The 27,938-nt window shown below is 34.0% G+C and overlaps 5 protein-coding genes and 1 non-coding gene across 6 annotated transcripts; 5 read left to right on the forward strand and 1 right to left on the reverse strand.

Moving 5' to 3' along the window:
• Positions 1-3,020: 3,020 nt before the first annotated feature.
• Positions 3,021-5,852, forward strand: LOC111000807. Its single transcript, XM_022270395.2, has 2 exons — positions 3,021-3,095; positions 5,294-5,852. Exon 2 carries the CDS (start codon positions 5,420-5,422, stop codon positions 5,693-5,695), a length of 276 nt encoding a protein of 91 aa, XP_022126087.2. The 5' UTR covers positions 3,021-3,095; positions 5,294-5,419; the 3' UTR covers positions 5,696-5,852.
• Positions 5,853-8,767: 2,915 nt separating this feature from the next.
• On the forward strand, positions 8,768-9,503 carry LOC111000802. Its single transcript, XM_022270387.2, has 2 exons — positions 8,768-8,877; positions 8,950-9,503. Exons 1-2 carry the CDS (start codon positions 8,811-8,813, stop codon positions 9,381-9,383), a joined length of 501 nt encoding a protein of 166 aa, XP_022126079.2. The 5' UTR covers positions 8,768-8,810; the 3' UTR covers positions 9,384-9,503.
• A 2,534-nt stretch (positions 9,504-12,037) lies between these two features.
• LOC111000823 (keratin, type II cytoskeletal 5) lies at positions 12,038-12,579 on the forward strand. Its single transcript, XM_022270409.2, has 2 exons — positions 12,038-12,120; positions 12,207-12,579. The coding sequence occupies exons 1-2, from the start codon at positions 12,063-12,065 to the stop codon at positions 12,551-12,553; spliced, it is 405 nt and encodes a 134-aa protein (XP_022126101.1). The 5' UTR covers positions 12,038-12,062; the 3' UTR covers positions 12,554-12,579.
• Positions 12,580-15,715: 3,136 nt separating this feature from the next.
• Positions 15,716-17,637, forward strand: LOC111000805 (spidroin-2-like). Its single transcript, XM_022270391.2, has 2 exons — positions 15,716-15,820; positions 17,203-17,637. The coding sequence occupies exons 1-2, from the start codon at positions 15,733-15,735 to the stop codon at positions 17,571-17,573; spliced, it is 459 nt and encodes a 152-aa protein (XP_022126083.2). The 5' UTR covers positions 15,716-15,732; the 3' UTR covers positions 17,574-17,637.
• A 3,370-nt stretch (positions 17,638-21,007) lies between these two features.
• On the forward strand, positions 21,008-22,921 carry LOC111000833 (filaggrin-2-like). Its single transcript, XM_022270422.2, has 2 exons — positions 21,008-21,115; positions 21,208-22,921. The coding sequence occupies exons 1-2, from the start codon at positions 21,043-21,045 to the stop codon at positions 22,836-22,838; spliced, it is 1,704 nt and encodes a 567-aa protein (XP_022126114.2). The 5' UTR covers positions 21,008-21,042; the 3' UTR covers positions 22,839-22,921.
• Positions 22,922-24,886: 1,965 nt separating this feature from the next.
• On the reverse strand, positions 24,887-24,959 carry Trnaf-gaa. Its single transcript has one exon. It is a non-coding gene; the product is annotated as a tRNA-Phe (tRNA).
• Positions 24,960-27,938: the final 2,979 nt, after the last annotated feature.

Below are 27,938 nucleotides of genomic sequence, written 5' to 3' on the forward strand. Positions count from 1 at the left end.
AGTAAGCCAAGTTAGTTTTTGTAACCCCTAATTTTATTTTAGTTATAAGCTCATATTTTACAATCAGTTGTTGCCCAGCTTCAAACAGAAAAATGTCTTAACATTTATTTATTTATTTATTTACACTTCGTTGCAAAGATACACAAATAAAACAGTACATAAAAATAAGGGATGCAACGGGCGGCCTCATCGCTAACAAGCGATCTCTTCCAGGCAACCCTAGTTAGGCATTTATCTGAACATCTTTTTTTTTTACTTGGGGAAATGCATTTCGCATACCCCTCCGCGGCGCGACTGCTTGGTGCAGAAGGGTTATGTGGGACTCGCCATTGTGCATACCCACTAAAACCCCAAGGTGCCACCAACAATCGCCTTATGAGGGATGCGGTAACAGCAGAGCCTTATCCGCTTCCCGAATATATGAACATCTACAACGACCTCGGGGCCAATACATATTTTGGGTCGTAGAGCCAGCAGAGTAGATGATTGTGGCTATTTATTAATATTAAGCGTAGTAGGTAGCTGTCAAAAAATTATTACAATTTAGGAATACTTATGATAAATATACCTCCATTTTCCATATAACCCATATTATTGGGCTACTTATCGGCGTGCCTTGCGACATGTTGTGTAACATGGTGTTGAGGTGATCTTCGGTCGCCGCATTCATTGTCACTACAAATTAGGATTAAACAATTAAAAAAAAACTTAGGAGGTGTTCCAATCAAGGTCCCCCGAGACAACTACATAATCAGTATCATCAAATTCGTGTTTGATGTGAAAGTCCAACCTTTGAATTTTTTTGAGTTAATTCCTTATAAAAACATTATAATCCATAATTTTAATAAAGAATACTTGAACTCACCAACTCCCAAGCGATCAGCAGCTCGAGCCATAATATGCGTATACGGTGGTATGTTCGGTGCATATCCAAGTATATTTTCCGATCCGAATGACTCAATTATATCGGTAGTCGTCAATGGTGGCTCGGGTATTGCCTGAAGAGGTGTCATAAACACTGGCTTCCCAATAAAAACCGCAATACAGAAGAGAGATATTGCAAACAACGTTTCCACAACTAGTAGTCTCCAACGACGTCTACAAAGATATATAATCTCTATGTATACATTTCTCGTGTCACAATGTTAGTATAGTATTCCGAAACGGCTTCACCGATTTTTATGAAATTCAGTAGCTTTGAGAATCAGCTATTATCTATCTTTCGAACCCCTAAGCGATTAGGGTTGTCCAGTCCAATATTTTATTTTTTAAGACAATTTTTTTATGTTTTATACGGCATACAAAAATACACGCATCCCTTAATTATCATCACTTTACAATTAACCCCTATTTTTTATTTGTTAATTGAAAGCTTATGACATGAACACTGAGGTTCATATAGATATAATAATACACAGAACAACCTAAAAAGTTTTCATTCCGGAAAACCGAACAGTCTCTGGTAGCATAGCTAAATGTTCCATGTCAGTAGGTAGGTACATATTATATACTAAAAACGTAGGCTAGACATTAAGGAGAAACTAAGTTCGCGGGGGCAGCTAGTGTAAATATATAATTCGGTTTGTTTGTTGTGTAAATGGTAATATAACTTACTGTCTTTGCAAATATGACTTCCAGAATAGTGTCGATGTCTGTCTTTGAAAACGACTGTGTATAGGCTTTAAGATTTCGTCTGCAGTCATTATGGCTTAATTATAAATCTACAGAATTTATTACTTTCTCATTTTTACGTCATATTATGACAAATACCATAAACAAGATATAAACAATGACATTCATTTTATCTTCAAAGGAGTTCTACTGCAAAAAAAAGAAGTTGAATGGTATGTTCCTTTTTCTGACATACCAAATGACGACCTATATAGTCAGAATTTAGAAGAAAAAAAAGTCAACCTAGTACCTACATCTATACTTATATTATAAAGGGGAACTTGTGTTTTTATATGTATGTTTGTTTTGTTTTCACACAAAATTTTCAAATCCACTGCTAAAAAGCTGCATCTTCACTAACTAACATAGGCTATATATAGGCTATATTACATTTCCCTAACAAAACTGCAGTTACAAATGTAAACTAAAGAAACTTTAATGATAACAAAAAAACTATTGTCCGACTTTGTGATGGTGATCTCCACGAGATCAGAATCTACGCGAGTGAAACCGCGGGGCGTTGCTAGTAAAACTAATTTCATAAGTATGGACATATAGCCGCGTTTCCCAATAGTGACAAATTTGTTCATTTTATCGTAATATATTCAAGCTATCGTTCTACGGAAAAAATGCATCTATAATGTATTCCATCTCTAGCTATATTTTATATTTTATTCGGAGATAGCATTCAGTAGGCATAAATTTATGGATAACGGGGATCCATAAATTTATGCCTACTGAATGCTATCTCCGACACTATCGACATATTTATACAAATATGTCGATGTTCGCAGAGTGAATTCACAGTAGCGATATTGTGTATATTATGTGTTCAATATTATATATGCACTTTATTATATTTTATTAAATGATTCTCAAAATTATCGTATTGGCATAGTCTGTAAGGATAATGTATGTATTTCTGTAATAAATAAATGAATAATTTATGTTAGGTGTAGGATGACGAAATAAATAAAAATGAAATCTCATTTACTTATAAACTCATGTGAAATCACTTAGTTTGCACAATGATATGAAGAAATATATTCTACTACATATTAAAAAATCACCTAAGAATCTCCCTTTTAACGATGAAAAATCAGCGTGTTCAAACAATGATTTTACTTGCTCAATTACTTAATTTACTGCTATGGTATATTATAAATAATATTTGTCAAATATATCTTAAAAATTCCAATTCGTTCAAATACATAACCCATCCAATGTAAGCTGATCTCTAATAAGAGGCCTTTATTAGTTTATTTTACACTGGTCTGTCTTGTGTACACTGCTAATAGTCTTAAGTAAGTAATTATATAAATAGATGACATTTCAAAATATATTTATTAGTGCGTATATCATGGTGATAATGGTTCGGTTTAGCTTAGTTGTTATTTGTGGATTATTCGGACTCACGAATGCAGGTATTTTCACGTACACTACTAAGATTGCTGTAATTTAATATTAACCAAGTAGTAAGGTTTTAAAAAAAATCATGTACGTTAGCAATCGCTATTAAATGTAATATTTCGGGCGTCTTGTTATACGCTAATAGGTTTATACAGTTATTTTTAAACTAAAATGCATGTTGTGTAACTGTTAAATTTTAGTTAATTTACTGTACATGTAAAGTATAAGAGTACGATAAAGAAAAAGGATTCAAAACTATTTTTTAGAACATAATAGTTGAAGCGAACATCTTCTATCTAATATAATAACTTCAATGCAATTTTTACGTACTTCGTTTGAGCAAAATTTAAGCTGTGAAAGTAACTTATGAAAGGAAATGAAATCGTTTATTTTCTAAGATTGTGGTACAATTAAATATATTAATTATACAAATCCGCACAATCCGCCATATATAAATAGGCATGCAAATGTCATATTAAATTTTATAATACAATTTAGATACTCGCCCACGCTATAAAAGCACCTTGCCTTAAAAAATGTAATGGCCTTTCCCTTGAAAGGATTGCAAGTCTGTGATCTATAACTTCTAGGAAGGGGATTAAATAGTTTAATAGCCATGCAGTAACAATTTGCATATCTTGGTGCAGCATGCAGGTACCTACAGCCGTGTTGAACCCCCCCGGTATATACTTTGAAGTTTTGAATAATCTGGGAGGCTCTTTTACAGTCAGTAACAGCTTCAAGAATATATAAACTAACTAATATTTATTCAATTTACTTCAAAAGTACTGGATTACAATACAAAAATTATTTAAACATGATTATTATTACTGTCAAAATTTTTAAGAAAACAACCGTGCAATCTAAATAAATTTGATTAAAAATAACATAGTTTAAAGAGAAGTCATGTTATCGTTTTACATTAAAAATCCAGGCCTATAAGGCTTTTAATTATCGTCGATGTGGGAATTCGTTATATAAATAACTTGTATTTCTTAAATATTGTGAAGCGATATTTACGTTTGCTCATGCGATGAAGACATAATATAAAAAAACGATAATCTAATCTCACCCACCCACATTGAACAACATCAAAACAATAGATGCAAAATATATTTGTCACATAGGCGGTAACAGTTCACGTAATTTATAAAATATGAAGTCAAAACATTAATCTTTCTGCTGCTACCAGTTTTTCTTGGAATAAGTTTCCGTCGCCTTTTGTACTTAAGGGTTTTAAAGAAAAGTGAAGAAACTTAGCAATACGTTTGCCTCTTAAATTACATGAATCTAAATTCTTCAATCTTTGCTAGTTGTTAGAATTGAAAGTAAAATACTTTAATGAATTTTATTTTATAAAAAGTTCATACAGTTTAAACTCTTTATAACGTTATCCTTTATAACAATAAACTCCCTATAACGTTGGAGTGAGCCCAAGTTGGTTGGTTTGCGTTAAAACTCACATATTGAAACATTCTTTATAGCGATACGCCATTCTCTATTACGAAGAAATGTGTTCATATTTGTAGACAGTAAATATTTATTATCGGTATTATTGTTTATGTTATATTATCAGGTAACAAAAGACTTTGAAGCTCCGAAACATCCGAGGTCGGTCTTTTGTTATCCTTAATTGCCTTGTACACGTGCAGTATGACGCATTGTTTTCTCGGAAGTGATGGTCTTCGACCAAGCATACTGGGTACCTATCGTATTATCAGTCGTACTTTGAAACTGTTAACATGGTCAGTAAACGGAAAGCGATTAGTGTTGACGAAAAAATTTGTGTGAAATTCTTATTAATTTGTTTTTTTTTGTTCAATCCATATAACGATAACTCTCTATAACGACAAAAAATGCTCAGTCCCTCGAGTTTCGTTATAAAGAGTTTACACTGTATATTTTATTAGATATAATTATAATAATCTAGCGGCGCTTCAATCATATTGGCCTCAGATTGTTGTCGTTTTTGGATCCTTTGTATTTCATAGACAAGTAGGTGATCAGACTTCTGTCACTCTCACGATATTTTCCTCCACCTTACGTGAGAGAGCTCGATAGAGGCTAACACTGTTTATCGGATACAACCAAAGTTAATTACTACAGCTGTATTACAAACACGTTTCATATAATATGTTGTTATAATAATTATCTGTTTTATATCTTTTTAATATTGTCTTTTTACGAGTACGAGTATTAAAACTAATTTCAGGTGTGCGAGTTATACGGTCTCCGCAGTTCGACCTCAGTGGGGCTAGTTCGAGCGCTTTTTCTGGACTTCGTGGCCTTTTAAGTGGATTTCAAGCTAAAACACCTATATTTCAAGGAGATTACGGTTATGGCCAAGGAGGAGGTTTTGGCCAAGGAGGAGGTTACGGCCAAGGGGGAGGTTACGGCGAAGGAGGTGGATTCGGAAGTGGAGGAGGTTTTGGCCAAGGGGGAGGTTACGGCGAAGGAGGTGGATTCGGAAGTGGAGGAGGTTTTGGCCAAGGGGGAGGATATGGACAAGGAGGAGGTTACGGCGAAGGAGGTGGATTTGGAAGTGGAGGAGGTTTTGGGCAGGGAGGTGGATTCGGGTACGGCCAAGGTTTTGGGAGAGGCCAAGGTGGCTTAAGTTTTTCGAAGAGCGTCAGTATTGGCGTTGGAGGCGGTGCCCAGTCGGGCTCAAGCGCATTCTCATTTGGAAAGTGAGATTGTAAGAAGACTGAATATAATATAAGAAAACGTATGTGACCTAAATGGTTGTGCAAATCTATTTTTAAATAAATATAGAGTTGTAAATTGTTTTTCTTTATTATGACAAAATCCTATTAGCCTAGAATCCTATTATAGTGATCAGGCATGCATTTTATTGATACTTTAAGTTCCTAGGTTCGAACTTAAAAATACTGAGTATGATGAATCATATAAGTCAAACTTATTTTTTTTCGAACCGCGCATGCGTATTAAACACTCGCTCATACGGTGAAGGATAACATCATAAGGTGCACTGGCATGTATTAGAACAAGTCGACTACGTAAGCCAGACACAGAAGGCTAATCACCTACTTACCTATTAGAAAAAAAATATTACAAAACAGATTCACAAATCTGAGTCCCAGACCTAAAGATTGTTGTGAGCGCCACTGGATTTTATATCTGATACTGTAATATTTAAATAATAAATAAAATTTTTAGCGAAGCGCCTTGCCCGTTCTCCGCACTTTGGATTAGGCCATGGTTTTGGCGGAGGCTTTGGAGGTGGATTTGGTGTTTACCCACCCCTACCACCAATATATGGTCAACGATTCTATCCCCTACCGCCTCCACAAGGTTTTGGATATGACTTAAGTGGATATGGTCACCCTGGTGGATCCTACACAGGCTACTAGGTAGCGAAGTGCGACAGCATCAGCACAGGTAGATGCTCAGGCGATTTCTGAATCTTTTGGGAAATAAAACTGATAAATTATGATCGTTTTCACTTGATACGTGCTTTCGTGGTTATAAATAAATTATAGAAGAAAATTGCACTTTCAATCATTTAATTTTTCTATAAATTTTTCGTATATGTATATATGAACGGCTGCACATGAAGCATTTCACAGCACAAGGAAAATTTACACTACTAACCAAGATCCTCAAATATGAAGAATAAAGAAATATGTATGCGTTTAGAAATATCCATGGTGCACATTCGGACGCAACACCTTAGAAAATAAATTGTACTTGACGCTTATTGAAATAAACATAAAGTTACAATTAATATGTTTGATGTACATTTTAAATTCTTATATATAAAGAGCACTACACCCAAGACTAATAAACTAAAGTAAATAAACTAGACTAATTCTTCGTCTGAGGTAGCTGCCAGCTCTTCGGCTCTAATAAAAACAAGTTGATGCTTGCAAATTTGGTGAAATCCACTACAATTACACCTCATATAATATTATGAAGAATGGATCTCACTATTCTAAATGAACTCTTCTAGTGAATCCTCCTTTAAAATCCGATATACTTTTCATAAGCTTTCATTCATTTCTAACCATACTTTAAAAATACGCAATTTTGAAATTCTAAGAGGCTGACTGCAAAATAATTATAGTGTTAAATGATAATATATCATAAGAATATTTGGGTTTTTTGATGTTGACATGAAAACGCCTTGAACTTCTAAGTTTTTTTTTGCGCTTTAAATAAAAACTTAATAGCAAGGTCAAATAAGAATTTTCGTAAGCCCCTCAACCAGTCAACACAGAAACGTCGAGATGGTTTTTACTTTGAAATACAATTGTTATTGCTATTTCAAATTATTAGGTTCCGTAGATAAATAAATTTCTTTAAACGACTTCAAAATCCTGCAAAGTAAATCATGTATTTCTTCTTCTTTCTTTCTATTTTGTATTGATAGGTTTATTAGGGATTCGGGCAACCTGGCATCGGGTGGATTCGGTCCACGTTTTGGAATGCAATAAATGTTTTATCGTTACCGTTAATGAAGATGAATTTATATTATACCTTTATTATCAGATTTATTTAGATATTAACATACTAGTCTAAATCTGTCGCGCTTAAGTATTGAAATACTTAAGCGATGGCAACTTTTGTGGCACATTCTTACAATGGCCGTGGGTTTTTCTCATTTAAATCCTTAACGTACGACCAAACCTATCATGCCAATCAAACTAACATACATACATAATAAAAAATACGTATGAAATGAATGCTATCGATATCAAACACGCTCGTGTATGTCCATGGCACAGTAAAAAGGCAAATTATAAAAATAGCAATGAAGTCATATACTGATTTAAAGTTATGTACACACCTGCACCCTAAGACAGTAAGACGCAGGATTTATTTCTATTCTGAATTTGTGAGTAAAATCAAATAATATTTTTTGGGGTTACAAGTTACAACCAAACAAATAAAATGAATTTTATCGCCCTGAAAAGGCAAACTTCAAAATTGGGAGCGGAACATCAACGTTAAACCACCTAGTGTGTAGCCACTAAACAGCTAGTAAGTGTGTAGCCCTTCAGGCACTTAGGTTTAAGTGGGTCTAAATTTGTTGTTTTCTGTACTTTTCGTTTTCGTATACATATATGTTAATTGCTAATAATAATAACAAAAATAAAGCACTGTGTAAAACGATTAGCGACGTACGCGATCAGCGCGCGGCCGGCGTCTTCCTTCCTTCGCCTCAAGAATCGCACCCCTAACTTAGCCGCTATATTCTGTTTTCTTTCAATGGATTTTGCCATTAAGCCGTTGTCTCTTTTTTTCCTCTTTATCAGTAATATGATATATATATATTTATATATATAGCTGCAGTAATTATATTAAAAGTACTAGTTTCGTTCAACATATTTAAAAGTACTGAGCCAGTAAACGGACTGTAAGCGCGAGAATTGAGTGGGCGCCTTGTACGAGCCTTGCATGCGTTGCTCTATAGTCGTGACTGCACCCGCGCAGCTTGAAAACGGCTCGCGAACTGCAAATTCGCGGTACATTCGCCAGATGTGGAAGCACCCTTATGTTTCGCACACTGGTGCCTGGGCGTAAACAAAACTTGTCTGTCTAATCCCAGTAAATACACACTTGTGTGGTTTTTATTGAAACGTAATATTTACTTAATAAGTTATGCTTAATTTATGATATTAGTACGTATTATTCTTGGAATAGGATTTTTTAGCTATATATAGCCACAGCGATCTCCGTAATCGATCAGTCTGAGTAAGTTTGGCAAGATGACAAGACTGGTGATCACATCAGTATTTATTTTGACTGCATTTATTGCAGTTTACGGATATCCAGGTAATGTATTGCTGTGAATCCGTACATCACAATCATACATGAAATGTGTATCATGTTAATTTTCTTTTTTAGGTTCAATACAATTGAATCGTCTGGCAAGATCGCACCCACCGAGTGGAATTACTGAAAGTGTTGATGGAAACACCAATGGAGTAAACAGTTCATATGAACAGCAAAATAAAGAAGGCGGAGCATTTGGACAACAGAATGGTCAGCTGAAAGAACAACAAGACGGACAAAATGGTGGGTATGGCCAGAAAACTCCCGAAAGCGATAATGATGAACAGGAAGAATATCTTGGTCCTCCATGTTGTAAAAATACATTGTTTTATTGGAACGGTCATAGTCAACAGAAAATAGAACCTGGTGATGGTCAGCAGGAAAATGAAGCCGCCTTTGATCAATCGCAAGGCCAAGTTGAATTTGGCCAACACTTAGATCAAGGGGGTTTTAATAAACAGCAAGGTCAAGGATCTGAATTGACCAGCGGTAACGGTCAATCGTAAACTACAGTCAACTATTTCCGTTGCAACTGACGGTTAAAGTATTCGTCTATTTTTATTATAACATATTCTTGATATATTTTTACCAATTTCTTGTAAATTAAATATTATTATACCTGTTGAGTTTTGCTTTTTATTGATAAAAACAAAACCATACCCTATATATAAACACAAAGAAAAACTATTTTATAGTATATCGTGCGGCGTGCCTAACTTAGCTTCCAATACTCCCGCACACTATACCGGCGAATCAATATTTCAGCCGAAAGGATCTAAATCGGAATGAAGACCAAATTATATTCATCAACTGTCGAAATATAGGTTTGGTCAGATAGCTGACGGGGCAGGACGCCGACGGGACGGCGACGGGGCGTGAACGTTACACTGCAGATGATACAAGCGTCGCGTCGGCCGACCGTTACACTCGGCGTGATTTCAGTGTTGCCAGATCAGAGGATTTCCCCCCCCCCCCCCCTAGATTTAGAGGTTGCTCAACCAATTTAGGAAGAATAAGGAAAAAATATTTGAGGGTTCTTTTAGGGGAAATTTCAAAAACACGCCAAATACAGTTAGTCGGATTACGTAAATGAAAATTAAGATATCAAAACTCAAACTGAATAACGGGTGTACCGTTATTCAGTTTGAGCCAAAACTAAGCTGTGAAAGTTTATAGCTTACTAATACTTATTCAGTATACTTCAAAACTACTGGATCTATTACAAACATTATTTTACCATTAGATTATTATTGTTTTCAAAATATTTAAGATAACCCAGTGCAATCTAAAATAACATTGATTAAAAATAACAGTTTACAGTGAACTCATTGTTAGGGTTTTGAAAAAAATCAAGCCTAAACAAGCCAACGTAAAAAATTAGCGTCGATGTGGGATATCGTTATATAAATAAGTTGTATAGCTACGTTTGCTCATGCGATGAAGACAAAAGCGAAAATCGATATTCTCAACTCACTTTGAACAACATCTAAGGAATAGATGCAAAATATATCTGTCACGTTATAGGCGATAGGATATACATAAATCTTAATGTACATAAATCTCCTGTCACGATGTTTGTCTGTGATGGACTCCTAAACTACTTAACCGATTTTAAATTAAATCGCCACACCGTGAGCAGTCTGGTCCAACTTAAGAGATAGGATAGCTTAGATCTTGAATTATAGTCGCAATTTTATTTTATTGCAAATTTATTTGTGTTACAATTATCTGCCTCTCCAAAACATTCCAACATAATATGTCGGGTACAGTTGCAAATATTTGTTGATCATTTGATACAATTCTAACAGATGGCGCTAAGTTAAAAGTACCAACGTTTCACATAAGTTCTCCTACCGTTTCCCTTGGCCGCTTGGCCGAGTCTGCTAGTGTAATATAAAAAATAGTCTGATGTCTTCTTTCTAACACATGTCGACTTTTTTCATTTAAAAATGCTGATTTTTCTTCACCAATCAATCAAATCGGATATAAACCAAGATAATTACTATAGCTTTATTTCGTTATGGTATTATCTGTTTTATATATCTTTTATTAATTTTGTCTTTTTATACAAGTATTAAAACTAATTGTTTGCGATTAATGCTGTCTCCGCAATTCGAGCGCTTTTTCTGGACTTCGTGGCCTATTAAGTGGATTTCAAGCTAAATCATCTATATTGCAAGGAGGTTATGGTTATAGCCTATGAGAAAGTTTTGGCTAAGGAGGAGGTTACGGCGGAGGAGGTGGATTCGGAAGTGGATGAGATTTTGGGCAGGGAGGTGGAATCGGGTACGGCCAAGGTTTTGGGAGAGGCCAAAGTGGCTAAAGTTTTTCGAAGAGCGACAGTATTGGCTTAGCAGGCGGAGCCCAGTCGGGCATTTTTACTTGGAAAGTGAGAGTGTAAGAAGACTGAATATAGTATAAAAAAACTAATGTGTCCTTATGGTTGTGCAAATCTATTTTTAAATAAATATTGAGTTGTTTATTGTTTTTCTTTTTAAGACAAAATCCTATTACCCTTGAATCGTATTATAGTGATCAGGTATCCATATATATGTTATTTTTAATAGTGGGTTGGATTTGAGCGAGCGGTTTTCATCCCTAGTCAAACTTATTCTAAGTATTTTTTTAACCGCATGCGTAATAGATAATCCAAAATACAAAAAAAACTATAATAACTGCTTGGAAATGTTAATTTACATTTTTTTTAATTTGTTTTTTTTGACGTTCATAAGTGTACACGTTTACCTATTTGAATAAAGATATTTTTTAGTTTTGAACAAATCACAAGACGCAGCCGCCTCTACGGTAAAGACTCGCTCATAAGGTAAAAGAAAACATCATAAGGTGCACCTGCATTCATTAGACCAAGTCGACATTAGCCAGGCGCAGAAGACTAATCACCTACTTACTTAATTAAAAACATAATATCACTTCACGATTCACAAATCTGAGGCCCAGGCCCACAGATCGTATCGATGTGAAACCATAATAATTATATCGATCCCATGCAAAATGCGGTTTCACTTTAACATATTGATCAAGAGGGAAACCCCTACGAAAAGAACAAGTACTCTGGGAAAACTCGGTGTGTAAAACTAATAATCATAGAAGTGTTAATAAGGTTGTTAATCTATAAATGTTACGTGCTATAGATATTTTTATCATTTAGCGCTTAGATACAGAAGATGGCACGTCTCAGTTTGATTTTTGGAATCATTTTCGTCTTGTTCGGATCGTTTGCAGGTAATTATTTAAAAAAAATGATTTAGTGATTAAGCTACAATTATTTTAATTTGTTTTCGTATAAAATAATAAACCAATTTTTTTAGCTAAACGCGTTGCCCGTTCTCCGCACTTTGGATTAGGCCAAGGTTTTGGCGGTGGATATGGTGGTGGATTTGGCGGTGGATTTGGTGGTGGATTCGGCGGTGGATTCGGTGGTTACCCTCATCCACCCCCACCACCGATATATGGTCCGCGATTCTATCCCCCACCGCACCCACCAGGTTTTGGTTATGGCTTAAGTGGATATGGTCACCCTGGTGGATCCTACCCAGGGTACCCTGGTGGCTACGGTCAAGGATATCCGGGTCTTGGTGGCTTAAGTATAGCGAAGAGCGTCAGCATCAGCACAGGTGGAGGTGCTCAGGCGAATTCAGAAGCCTTTGGGAAATGAGACTGATAAATTATGAATGTTTTAACTTTATAAGTAATTTGTGGTTATAAATAAATTATGAGAAAAAAATGCTCTTTTTATAATTAAATTTCTTTTTCGTATATGAACCGCCACACTTTGGGCATGGGGTAAGGAAAATGCACTAATAACCAAGACGCACAAATATGATCTACCGAGTTAAGAAAGATATATCTATGCGTTTAGAAATATATTCCTTATAAGCCTCTTGGGAAATAAATTATTTGTACAAATAAAGCCTAAAATCTTGTTGTACCTACAATTATGAAAAAAAGTAAGGCGATAGAAAAGCACTTAATACATGGTATTTAATTCAATTTCCTACATGAATAAATTATTTTTTGTTTTTTATTTATTTCGGTTTTATATAAATAAATATTATAATCATTAAAAAAAAGTATATTAATTTCGATGTGTAGTTTTTCCCGATTCAGAGGCCAAGATTTTGAGGTTTATCAATATTTTTTTACCGAAAAACCTATTAAAAATATACTACACTGAATATAATTTAAACTTGATTTTTTTGTTTCATGTTTCATTCATTATGTTTTTTGGCAATGGAAGCCATGATGTACAATGCCACTTAGTAAAATATATAAATTTTACTAATTATTTATTTAGAAAAACACACCTAACCCTTACAGCCTATGCCAATACGTTAATGTCGAGAAACAATTAATAAAATATAATAGAGTAGGAAAAATTTAACTCATAATATACAGAATATCGGTACTGTGAATTCACTCTGCGAACATACAAATATGTCGATAGTGTCGGAGACAGAATTCAGTATACGCAACATCCTGGATAACGGAGATCTGTGCAACAGACTGGTTCTTGACTTTGGTTATACAAGCTGATGCGTGCATCTCAGGTGATTTCAATTAATCGATTTCGATTTCATTATTCTTAACAAAATAAAACTGCTCTAGTGACATTATAATCTTAAAAATCCGAAAAATACTTCTCATTTAGTTCTAGTCATAGTTTTACAAAAAATCACGCGATTTTAAAAATCTGTCTTGCAATAGTAGTCACGTGCAACTGAAAAATAATATAAATAATAAAAATAAACTAATAAAAGACTGTCTTATGAACACGCCTTATGCAGTATTAGAGCTGCTTTTGAGACCCACGATGTAAATACACTTTACTCATTCACTCACTCACTGACTCACTCTCATTCGCTCATTCACTCTCTCACACATTTACACCCACACACTTACTCACGCACACAGTTATGATTATAACGGATCAAAACAGAAAAAAAAGGAAACGGGAAAAAAAAATTGTTTAAATAATGTCATTATTTTATTTGATTTGGGAACCCTAACACAGGTATTTTTTACTTAAAAGCGTTTCCAAATCTTACACTTTGAAAAGGAAATGTACTTAAAATGATTACAGACTTTTTATTTTTATTATATAATATATACATTATACATATATAGATCATAAGATCCTTTGGGTTTTTTGATGTCGACATGAAAACAATTTGAATTTCTAAGTCAACATTTTGCCGCTAAAAATAAAACTTAATAGCAAGGTCAAAACAGAATTCTGGTAAGCCTCGCAACCAACTCACAATGTCAACACAGAAACGTCGGCCGCAAATGGTTTTTACTTTGAAATACTATTGTGATATATGTGCGTAAAAAGTGATTAGGTTCCGTATGTAAAATAATTCCTTAAAACGACTTCAAAATCCTGCAAAGTATAACATGTGTTTCTTTTATTATTTATTGGTTAATGAGAAGTGAGATAGAGTTTATTATTTTTTTCACACGAGTAAAGACTGTCTCATCCTTGGACCATTACAATTTCATTACTCCAATCTTTTAGCACTCCAAATAGTCTTCGGAGGAGCTTCAATGTTAAAAAAAACATGAAAAACATCGAATTATGGAGGAGGCTTTGGGGTTATTAGTCTTTCGAAAAACAAAATTTTTTTTTTATATAAGAGAACATAAGTGATAGAAGAGAACTACACAGATATATTAATGGAATTAAATTACCGCTTTGTAAAAATACTTAACTTTTAAAATCAGTATAGAGTCTCTTTATGTCCTATAACCCCTAGGTGGGGCATAGGGCGTCCACAGCGAGTCTCCATCCCGTTCGGGCTTGCGCCTCGTGTCGTAAAAAAAAATTAAATCAGTATAGAATGATATATGATAAATGAATACATTCATTATTAGATAAGTAGTGATATAAGATGCAAGTATTCATGAACTTATAGAAATGGGCCACACACAGGACAGAAATCGGTGGAAGTTGCTCGGCCAAGACTTAGCGGTATTAGACATACTAGATATAATGTTTTCTTCATCGAATACCAGTATTACCAAATCTTATTTGAACTAGAATTTTTTTGATTATGCTGATTTCATGTTGCAGCGACATGCAATTGGAGTTTTTTTTAATGAAATTACTTATAGATTCTTCAGGAAAGTGTTTTTTAAATTATACAATTTTTGAAACCTCTTCACTAATAAATAATTCAACATTGTTTTATTTATTTTCCTTAAAAGTACCTAATACTTAAACATAAGAATCCAATAAACAGTATTAACAATTTTACAACCTACATAGTAATCATAAAAATAATTAAAAATTAATGAGAAAATTAAAACACATTTAAAAATTTGCAACCCCAAGGCCCAAGTGTCTCCACAACAAAATCGAACTTAGAGGAATAAAATAAATAAAATAAAATACGTTTATTTTGGACTTATTCCACGTCATTAAATTCGAACATGTAGAAATCCCTACTTGTCGGCAAAGAAGACAGAGGGTGTAGGCCGAGAGAAAACGCAAATCGTCAAACAATACTACAATATTTAAAACAAATATAGCAAATTAATTAGAAGTAGCGACCAGATAATCGCTAACTTTATAGTAAGCCTTTTTATACAGCTTTACTTTAATACATTTCTTATATTTATTAAAAGGCTGATATAAAAGAGCCTCTGGGATTTTATTAATCGAAAGACTAATATATAAACCGTAAATTTTATATGCTGACATATTATGGATATGGTCTTCCGTTCACACTGCGGAATTCTCATAGCTAAATAAACGTATCATGTACTGCACTAATATTCACCTACCTGTTAATAACTGTTGTCAATATTATATATATTGAGAAGATTATACGTGTTATGTCAGTTGTAATCAGTAAATCAGTCAAAATGGTCCGATTTTTATTATATATCGTAGTTTTGGCGATTTTCGGGCTCACCCATGCAGGTATAGTTTTATTATGTATAAAACATATAATATTAACTAACATAGATTTTAAGACATCATGGTTAGAGATCATGGATTTTTAGTATAACAAAGATTTTTTCAATTGGCTAATCTTCTGCATATGTTATTATGAACTAAAGCTGCGGGCCATCAATGATATATATCTGTCTGTCTCGCACACATGTTGGCACTCTACACAGGTGTAGTGATATGCGTAAAATTGTAGATGTGATTATGTATTTGTAACGGGACAGAAACGACGCTAAATTAATTATTAATAGGAATAATTATTTCCTATCAGATTTTTTAAAATTTGTTAGACGAAATGTTTTTCGACGTAATCAAAGAGAAACTGTAACGATCTGTATCGTAATGTGGCCCTGAAACGCCGTGTTTTTTATATTATTATAGTATTCCTACAGCTACTCAGTAAACAATATCCAAACAATTACATTATACACAAAAGCCAAAAACGGAAAGCACATTGAAATATAAACACAAAACGCAGTTTTACCCATTTATACAAAAAAATATAACAAAGTACAAATTCATACTAAATTCTAAGCTCTAAGATTCATTGATCATTATAATAAATATTTAATATTAAGAAAGAATAACAAAGTTATTATTCATAAATCATACCAGAGATTTTGAAATGATTTTTTAAGCATTTTTTAGTCATATTAAATATAATATATCGATTTGCTGGTAATTTGTGTTATAATCTATACGATACATGACTGATTAACGTAAATAGACTGAGGAATTTGGAATAGTTGGTTTTGCTTTGCCTTGTATGAAGAAGGGGTGTGAAATAGTACCGTTCTTATCATTTCTAGCGATAATACTTGGTTCTTTAAAAATCCGTTCTTCAAATCTTCCCCATTCGTGTCAGCTTCCTGTAGGTTAATTAGATTATTAGGTGGTCATGATTATTTTTTTTAAAGAGGTAGTTATACCGATCCCAATGTTCTTCAATTATTTCTCCCAATATTCATAGAGTTGATGTTGTAACTTTGGTATGGCGCGGTATACAAACTCATTTCGCATAATTCGAAGTTACTGAGTACGGGATCATATTCAAATATATTGGGTTATTTTATGGATTTATTTTCGTATAAATTCATAAATTAATAATAGCTACATTTTATATTTACATTTAAACAAATTTCCATTTAAATCCTCTTCTAAGTGTATCTGTGTGCCCTTTTTGGCAAATCTTCTTCTTCCAAATCCTGCCATTCCTCTTTGCACTGTGCTACTCTCTGCCATGTACCAAAAAATTCATAAATTACAGTAGTCGTTTCATTTTTCAAACAGTACTAATTCACACTAAAAATCTTCTTTGCATTTAAAAATTATTTGAAATTTAATTATTGCAGCACGAGTAATCAGGTCACCACAATTTGGCTTCGGGCAAGCCAGTGCCAACGCGCAGGCTGGATCTTTCGGAGGTGGCTTTAACAAATTTGGTCCACCACCACCACCTGGTCCACCAGGATTTGGTGGACCAGGTTTCGGCCCTAGAGGCTTTGGTCCAGGAGGTTTTGGCCCTGGAAGTCACGGTCCCGGTTTTGGACCTGGAGGTTTTGGCCCTGGAAGTCGCGGTCCCGGTTTTGGACCTGGAGGATTTGGCCCTGGAAGTCGCGGCCTTGGCGGTGGATCTTTAAGTATATCTAAGAGTGTGAGCATTAGTGCTGGACGCGGTGGTGCCTCTCAAGCGAGTTCAAATGCTAATTCCTTCGGAAAGTAATGGAAAATAATATTAAGTTTTTTTTATACGACCATATGTTTGCAATAAAATGTTTCGATTATTATTTTATTTTTTTACCCCTGCGACGCCTTTGGAATTAATAATGCAATATATTTGTTTGAAGCCTTTAAAACATTGAAGTTACTTTTCATTTCATTTTTCATATGACTGAATTTTGGTTAACAAAGTTAATTCATAAAATTATTCAAGAAAATTTATAAACTATTATAGATATTGAGGGGGTAGGTTCTTTCATATTTCTAATTATAATTATATGTGAAATAAACGATTAATCCCTAATTAAATTAATATTAAATACGACACACAAACCTCGATTAATTCACTATTTTTCTGATCAATATTTTTCTCCTTAACAAACATTTCTGGTATTTTTATTGTATGCTTGTTTTATCTTGAATATATTTTTTATTTTACATTGTCATACATTTTAGATGGAAGAGTTTGTAGCAGTTAGAACAATGTATGAAGTAGTAACCTTTAATAAATAAACCAAAACAAAATTAAAGTAAATAATCCAGGATTATATATGACTTAAGGATGATGATATATGACTGATAATATGGTAATATGGTAACTGGCATTCTACTGGGTAAATTGAATAGTTTCAGTATTTTGATGGATATTCTTATATATTTTGTTTATGGCATTCAAGGCGTAAAACAGTGGTTTTTTAAAACTTTGTTTGCTTATTACATTTTCACCTATTGGTGGTACCTATGATGTTGTATGCTATAAATTGACGAGGTTACTCAGTATTGCATCAGTTTTAGTTATAAAATCATACAAATATGTGCCGTTTAAGGATTTCCTTTGTTTCGGTTTTAGTTCTTCTCAATGTAGGCGTATCATTAGCAGGTAATTTATAATTAGTATTTCGTCTCGTGCGAAGTTTTAGAATAGATTTCCGGAGAAAAATATTACTTTTGATATCTGCTTAGTTTAAAACATGGAAACTAACAGTCTGCTAGATATTTGTTTGTTAGATGAAGTGTCCAAAAATTACTTGATAGTACATTTATAATAGAATTTTCCTACGTAAACTTAACTTAATCTGTTATAGGAGTCCGGACAGCTCGGTCTCCACAATTTGGTCCACCAGGTGGATTTGGTGGAGGTTTCTCACAGCCAGGCTTTGGACATGGCGGTTTTGGCGGACCCGGTTTTGGACAAGGTGGATTCGGGCAACCTGGTTTTGGAAGGCCCGGTTTTGGACAAGGAGGCTTTGGCGGGCCTGGTTTTGGGCAAGGCGGGCCTGGATTTGGACAGGGAGGATTCGGGCAACCTGGTTTCGGAGGACCAGGATTTGGTCAAGGCGGATTCGGTGCCGGCGGATTCGGTCGACGTTTTTGAATGAAATAAATGTTTTATTTTATTTATTTAATTGTTTATTTCGGAAAACAAGGTTCCATAGCAATGTTAGTAAATACAACTTAATAACTTAAATCTAAGTGTTTTATGGTTATTGTTTACGACGAATTTATTTAATTAAGATGCCTTATACCTTTGATATTAACAGGCGTGTGCCTATTTTCTGATTGACAATACACCCAGTTATTAAGAATAATATTCAACACTTTTAACAATACTACTTATGCATGGGTAACACTAAAATGTTGAGGGAAAATTAAATTACGGCTTCATTACTCTTTTGACTTATAAACGTTTTGTTCGATATTTCTACAAAATGTCTGTTTTAATAAAAAAAAAATAATATAAAAAAGGAATGTAGAATATTTTTTAAGTAATTCCTTTTTCTTAAGTTTTTTTTTAATATTAGTCATTATTAAGTTTATCTGTAATATGTGCCTTATTAGACGCAAAACATTACATCAAATTAGTGTTGCCCAAAATCGGTCTTGGTCTTGCAGTCTTGGTCTTGCAGTCTTGGTCTTGTTCTTGCATTTTTGCAAGACCAATACCAATACCAAGACCGCCTTATCGTAGCAAGACCAATACCAAGACTGAAGCCTGCAAGACTTGAGCAAGACAACATCAAATATTTGATTAAATTATAAAAATATCAATGAAGTATACTATTTCATGTATTGTACAATTTACGGCACCCTAAAAACATTCAAGGGCAGAATTTTTTCTATATTCAATTTGGGATTAATCGGGTCGGGTTACAAGTTCTTTGCCGGACACACATCGACTGCACATGTATACTTTGCAATAACACGAATTTAAAACCATAAGGTTTGGTTTGGCTTAATACTGTATTTTTGTAGTATTTCAAAGTATTCACAATGCAATGTACAGTTTCTATTTTTTCTTTTTAGTTTTAAATATATTCATTAAAAGTTCTGTATTGTTCCAGAACTGGTCTGGTCAATCAAAACACAGAGATATCTCTAGTGTGGGGACTAGCATCTGTGTGATTAGCTACCAACCATGTTTACCTTCACTTGCGAATTATCAATGGCCCATACAAAAGATGGATTAGATTCCCACGCTCGCAAGCTTCCTGTCCAATATTATTTTATGTTAATGTCCTATAATCCCTAGATGGGGCAGAGAGCGTCCACAGTGAGTCTCCATCGCGTTCGAGTCTTAAGCCTCGAGTTTCACCTAACTCCAAGTCAGCAAAAAAATCCTTAACTTACATAGTAATAATAAAAATGTATAAATAGCACATATAAACAGCTCTAGGGCACAAATATTATCTACCAGACGCCAACTTGAATTTTTAATTAGCGGTTGTGCAAATTAAACAATTTACAATCAACTACCAATTACATAATATTTTATCATAATGATGTTCTTAAAAATTTTATCGAGAGATCTATTGTCTTGATTATATAGCATATTAATTCGTTTTAATTTTAAAACTAAATCTGCACTATTTAACTGAAATACTTTTTTATCACTTACAGTCAAATTGTAATGTATAAGATGATGTTAAATAAATAACTATTATAAAGTGTGACAGTTTTCTCTCTCTCTGTATTTTACGTTTCGTTATTTGTAATAATTGTAAATCTTTTTAACTCTATAGTATGTAGTTTTTTGGTGTTTTCTGGTTCTTTCGTTTATATATACATATATAAAATAATGGTATGTTTTTTTGTGAAAACAAACTAAATAATCTGATGACATCGTTTTTACAGTACTATATTATTAGCAATAATATAAATAAATATCATCTCATAAACTGTAAAAAGCACGATGACATAAGCTTAATTTTGAGAGAAGCGAGAAGCTTTATGAGAATATTTACCATTCTTTTACGTATCACAATCTGCTGCCTGGGCGCAAACAACACTTGTTTTGTCTAACTAATTTCGGAAAATACATACGGCTTGTGTGAATTTTCTTGAAACGTAATATTTACCTAATGCATTATGATCTATTTGTGACATTAGGACATATTATTCTTGGAATAGGATTTGTTAGTGATATAAAACCACAACGATCTCTGTAATCGATCAGACTTAGTAATTCCGGCAAGATGACAAGACTGGGCCTCGCGATAGCATCAATATTTATTTCGACTGCATTTATTGCAGTTAACGGATTTCCAGGTAAGAAGAAGAGTAAATTTCCATTACCGTGAAAGCGAACATGTCTCAATTATACATGAAATTTGAAATATCATATTACTTTTCTTTTTTAGGTTCAATACAATTGAATCGTGTTGCAAGATCGCCATATTACGGCGGATTTGGATTCCACCCACCTCCACCATTCCCATTTTTCCAAACCAACAATTGGAGTGGAATTACAAGAGGTGCTACTGGAAACACCAACGGAGTGTACAGTGGCGCTGCAGCTAGTGCGACAAATACTGCACCGGCTACTGGACAAGCATTATCCTTAGCATCAGCTGACTGTGATGATGACGACTCGGTTCAATCTACTGGGACTTCTGACAAATTAGCAGCTGGTTTCAGTGGACGTAGAGGTGACAACTCTGGTGGATTCGGTGGACAATTCAGTGCTCATAAGGAAGCTCGTTATTCTTTCCAAAGTGGTGGAGGAAAGTTTGAAGCTGAAGGTTCTGGCTTAAGCGGCCAAAGTGGCACTGGGAGTCATGGACAGTTAAACCTTGGTGCTAGTAGCTCAGCGAATGGTAATATTGGAGCAACTGAGCAAAGTAAAGGCAATGGATTCTATTCATCAAATCAAGATAGCACACAAGCAGGAAGTAAATTAATTGGTGTTGATCAAAGCGGTGGTTTCAGCAGTTCCAGCGCGCATAGCTCAACATCTGGTTCAGCAAAAGGTAATGTCCAACAACAAGCGGAGTTAGTTAGTGGGGGCATAAATTCTGAAAACGATGATTGTGACAATCAAGACACTCAAACTGGCTTAAATGCAGAATCTGGGCAAAAAAATACTGGATTTGCTGAAAGTGAATTCAATAAACATGACCATAACCTGGGCTTCACCCAAAACTTGGAACAAAACCGTGAACATAGTCAACAACAATATGGTATACCGAACCAACAAGGAGAAGGCCTAAGCCAACACGAAAGTGCATTAAGTCAACAAACTTTGACCGGTTCATATGGACAGCAAAATAAAGTAGGCGGAGCATTTGGGCAACAGAATGGTCAGCTGAAAGAACAAGTTGGACTTAATGGAAAGTATAGCCAGCAAACTCACCAAAGCGGTTACGGTCAACAGAAAGGAATAGTTGGTCACCAGCAAAATCAAGGTGCTTTCAGCCAATCACAAAGCCAAATTGGATATGGCCAACACGTATATCAAGGAGGTTTTAATAAACAGCAAGGTGAAGCTACACTAAGTCAGGAAGAGCAAAATCAAGGTGCCTATGGCCAATCACAAGGCCAAGCTGGATTTGGCCAACACTTACATCAAGGAGGTTTTAATGAACAGCAAGGTCAAGCTTCATTAAGCCATGAAGAGCAATTCAAACATCAGAATCTACAAGGTGGAAATGGTGCTAGCAGTCACGCTTCGTCTTACGCCCACGGAAGAGGCTTTGGCTTTGGGAAAGGGTTCTCAGGACATGATCACGGTTATGGTAATGATTTCAACTCCAAATATCAAGCTAATCAAGAATTGCAACAACACCAAACAGGATCTGAATCGACCAGCGGGAACAGTGAATCGCAAAGTGCTGGCAGTAGTTCTATTGGAGGAGCCTTAAATCTTGCTTCTCAAGGCTTAGAAGCAGCACAAAAGACTGGATGCAGTACTTGTGGTGGAAATGGTGGATATGCCTTCAGTAATGCCAGGAGTCACAGTGGGTCAGCTATTTCCGTTGCAATTGGCGGTTAAACTTATCAACTATATTTATTACCGAAGTCATTTGTGATGTGTTCTTGATATATTTTCACTTATTCCTTGTAAATAAAATATAATTATTAAAATATTATTAATTATTCTTGTTGAGTATTGCTTTTTATTGATATAAAGAACTGGTAATTACATAAAATTTGCCAGCGAAAAACTATTTAAACATTTTTTTTAAATTATATAGTATTTAAATGAAATATATAGGGTTACAGTTTCAAATTAAATACCTAAATGTGGTCCCACGCTAAACACAAAGAAAAAATATTCTATAGTGTGTCGTGCCTAACTTAGCTCCCATTTCAATACCACACAATATAACGCTAAATGAATATCTCAGCCGAAAAAAGAATCGAAATCGGAATGTTAATATTTCGGGTTGCGACGACTTGACGAAATGTCATACTCTTTATAATGGTTATTTATGCACCCAAACGAACATAATATGTAGTGCTAAAATGTATTGGGACAGATTTGACGTTATTTTACGATCCGAATATTTCTGATGGCTTATCATATTAATTGGAAAAAGTAAGTTGCAGTACGGACTCAAAAGTAATGAGCTATTTCATGGAATTATTTTGGTATAAATTTCTTAATTACCTCAATTGTAAAACCAAAACCAAACTTTTCAAGTTGCTACAACGATAAATGCAATAACTGAATGCACCAAATCTTTTTGGATTTTAAAATTTTTTCTAATTATATTATTTCAGCACTATTAGTCAGGTCACCACAACTTGATTTTGGGAAAGCCAGAGCTAACGCACAGGCTGGATCTTTCTGAGGTGGCTTAACAAATTTGGTCCACCACCACAGCCAGGTTATGGCGGACCAGGTTTTGGTCCCACAGGATTTGGTCCTAGAGGATATGGCCCTGGAGGATTTGATCCCGGAAGTTTTGTTTTGGACTTTGACAGGGCGGATTTGACCCCGATGTATTTTCTCATTTGACTTTTTGTTTTCTGTATTTCTAACTATAAAATCAACACAAATACTGATTAATGTGTTTTTATTTAACCTATACAATAATTATGGTTAATCAGTTAAATGGGAACTAAATTTTTCAACATTAGTGTTCTTTTTTTCTAAACAGTATAATATAAGCGTGTTAATAACATAAAATAATATGAAACAAATTGACATTATTATTTACCTTTTATTAATAGTTTCTTTTATTTACATATTTATTAATTTTGTTTAAATTTACATTTTGTTTATATAAAAATTATTTGTTGTGTGTACAGTGTTCTGTATTGTTCCTTATTTATAAGAACGACGGAAGTGTATCTAGTGTAGTCAGTACCGTTTATATATGGACTAGCTACTATATAAATTAAAAATAAAATCTCTATGAAGCATGATTCACATATATCTCACTAAATTAAATAAGTATAGATTAAAGTAATTTGGTATTTGAATTTCAGTTTTTAGGTAATGTTTGAAAATTTATTTGCTGGGTTTCGTTAGCAATTTTTTAGTGATTTCTAAAACCTACAATTTAAGTTTCCTAAGTTAAAGTAAGATTTAATGTTTTAAATTATAAATAATTTGTATGTTACATAGAATAATAATTTTAAGGCTTAGGCACAGAAACGGTTGGAAAACAATGTTTTAAATAAATAAATAATAAAATAAATTTTATAAATTATTTTTGTTCTTATCTCGAGTATTTGTTATGTTAAATATTTTAAGTCCTACTGTACAATCGGCGTAGTAAGATTGATTTAGTGAGTTTTCCCAAAAGGGTCATCTCTAAAGAGCTTAATTTATATTTCACATTCTGCTGCTTGGGCGGAAAAAAAATAGTTTTGTCTAATTAATTTCGACAAACACTACATTTACGTAGTTACTAATAAGTAACGTAAAAATTAGTAGGTGATCTAAAAAACATGTTCTTAATTTGGTATATTATAAATATGGAGGATTAGCTTTTTTATATGGCGATTAAAAAATGAGCCCTGAGTTCATCGCTATTTCTTATTTTTTGTGATGATCAACAGCGAACATTGTCTTAAAAAATAAAAAGTTATTGCCGAAACCAGGGATCGAACCAGGGACCTTTAGATCTTCAGTCTAACGCTCTCCCAACTGAGCTATTTCGGCCATATGAGGGTACGTGAATTTTCACACTAGATGATATCTATACATACTTAAAAGAAACAAATGCAATTATGACCTATTTTTTTAATTCCTGAGGTATTTTCTGATAATGGAAATATCAATTACATAATAACTAGACCGTTTCTGTCGTTATATAATTACCCCTATGAAAGCTATTTTATTATCTTCTAGAACAAACCTTTATTATCTGAGTAATCAATATTATCCCTATATTATCCTTAAGAAATACCATCCGTATCACATCGACGTCCGTCGTTTCACAAGTAAGCGTTTCCTAAGGCAGTTTTTGCCGCACAACATCACTATGTGGAACCTGCTGCCGACTTAATAATTTGGGAACCAATTCGAAAGGATCAAGAAAATAGCGTACCAAGTCTCGCGACCCTTCTGTTAATGTGAATGAGATCACATCTCAACATCAGGTGAGCGTCCTGCCCGTTTGCCTCCTATTACATAAAAAACTATGTAGCTCCTTTTTGTTATGTCGATTAAAAAATATGCCACGAGTTTAAAAAGCTGGCTAATTTCGCAAGCGTTGCTTGCTATATTAGTTATATAAATATGTTATTAAATGTTTTTTTATGTAGTATAATCGCTGTGAAGTAACAGTTAAGTTATAATGGTGTGGAATAAAAAAAACAGATGTCTTCTTAGCTTGAATAAAACAACACGCGCCGTTGCCTTTTTTTAGCAAATATGTATTACACTCTAACCCCTCTAGCTGCTTGCCTAGGTCCGTATAATATACTTAGGTACCGCATGTTACAGGCTTGCAATTGTTAAATATTTCAATCAAACAGAAGGTTATATCTTTTGGAAACTGTTTCTTTTTTAATTTTTGTTATGTGTATGTTTTTGTATAAGGTAACAAAGGATAAATAAGGTTCGGTAGGTCTATATAAAACAATAGATCTTTACCGGCTTCGCACGGCATGTCAATGGTAAAAAATATAAATAACGGACGGTTTAGACTTGTAATCGAGCCCAGATCGTTTATTTACGAGCCAAGAGCCTTGAAAAACCAGTTTAGTTGCAGTTTAGATAAATAAACTGGATAGCAACTGCACCGCCATCTGCCGGGATGATATGTGAATCGAAATCATCCAGAGCGCCAACTGCATAATAAAAAAATTAAATTAAATCAGTCCAGCCATAAAAGTGGATTTCAGTGAGATACAAACGTACAGTAGAATATATTAAGAAGATCAGTATACTTGGACGTATGTGATAATATGGTAACGTAGGTTTCATGGTTAATGAGTTATACTAGACTCATCCGTGAGGACGTAGGTTCGATGCCCGGTTTTCCACAAATTGACTTTCTTTCTATGTGCGCATTTAACAATCTGAAATACAATAAAGAACACTATTAGCAATATACTAGGAAACTCTGCTTGAACACAGAATAAAATCACGACGAACTAAAGCCTTGCTTGCTTTGTTGTTAGCAAAGTTGTTTAATAAATAAAAAGTAATACGATTAAATAGCGGAAACAAACTATTGCTTTTTATGACGAGACACGGACATTTTTTTTTTCACGGACGAGGATACATAATCAAAATTTCCATGCAAACAAAATATTTTATCATCCGAAACGTGTACACAACGTATTAACGAATCCATATTTTTCTAAGAACGTCAATTTGTCTTATCAATAACACTTAAGTATATATTTCTATCATCGCGCAGTTCGTAACATATTTCGCGAAAATGTTGAGATTGTTAGTATTATTAATTGCAATCCTGGCAGTGAGCTGCTATCCTACGAACAGTAAGTAGTTTTTTACGTATTGTTTTACAAATTGGCAGTCCTTAGTTAAAAGTAATTATATTATAAGCCAACTATACACGATAATCATAGTTTAGTTATTGAGAATTAATTTAAATGCAGAAATTAGATTTTTTCCTAGCGCAAGTAAACAGTGCCGGTTTTGTAGCTTGGGATAATCATAGTGCAGTTTTTATCAATTATTATATACATATATTATCGCTATTATATATATTTTTTGAATAATAGTCAACTAGTAACATACTTGTATTTGAATGAAAATAATTTACAACAAAAAACCTTGAACCATTTTACACCAACAGATGGCGTTTTAATTCGTTTCAAGCGAATTCCATACAACTCACCTCCAGATAATCCAGAAGAACCGCCATTTTGGCACCACCCTCCGCCATTTTGGGCTCCACCATTCTGGCGTCACAATCAAGAAGCATCACAAAGTTACAAAGATTTTAAAGAGTCAATTGGTCATCAACCTTGTTCTGATTGCAAAGGTGGCGCCGTAAGTAATTCACAAAGTGATACCGGCGATGCAATTTCAGTTGCAATTGCAAGATCGTAGACCAAATTTAATTAAATTTAGATAACCAAATTAAAAAGTTGTTTTTTTTAAATGGAAATTTGCCCCTTACAAACACCCATATATTTTATGAAGATTGTTATTTATTTTACCGAATTGTTGAGTAATCAGAGAAAACAGGGATTTTATAATATATACGTAGATGATTCTCAATATAAATATACCTTAATACATAGCCAATATTTAATAAAACAAATAAGTCATAAGTCAAACCGGACACATGACATAACCAAAACGTCAAGGTCATTGAACTGCTTAAGCTAATGAAGTCCACGAATACAACTTGGCATTCAATGCGCGAATAATTTTGGACATTTATGAGCGTTAACCATTTTACTGCCTGTGTACTTTGCCGACTAAATCTAGACTTTAAATTGCGGGGGCCGAGTTTTCTTGGAAGCATTTGCTTCTGGAATAAGAGGAGCCAAGTTATGCAAATCCTATGTCATTTACATGTGTTAAAAATGTATAATGTATGCCATGACGACAGTCTTTTTTAAATTTAAAATATGCTGCTCTTGATATATAGAAACTTTTTTTATGGCGCTTTGGAGAAACCATTCTCTTGATAATGCTGTGACACGGACAGCTGCC

Source organism: Pieris rapae, chromosome 20 (genome assembly GCF_905147795.1).
Source record: "Pieris rapae chromosome 20, ilPieRapa1.1, whole genome shotgun sequence".
NCBI classification, from domain to species: domain Eukaryota; kingdom Metazoa; phylum Arthropoda; class Insecta; order Lepidoptera; family Pieridae; genus Pieris; species Pieris rapae.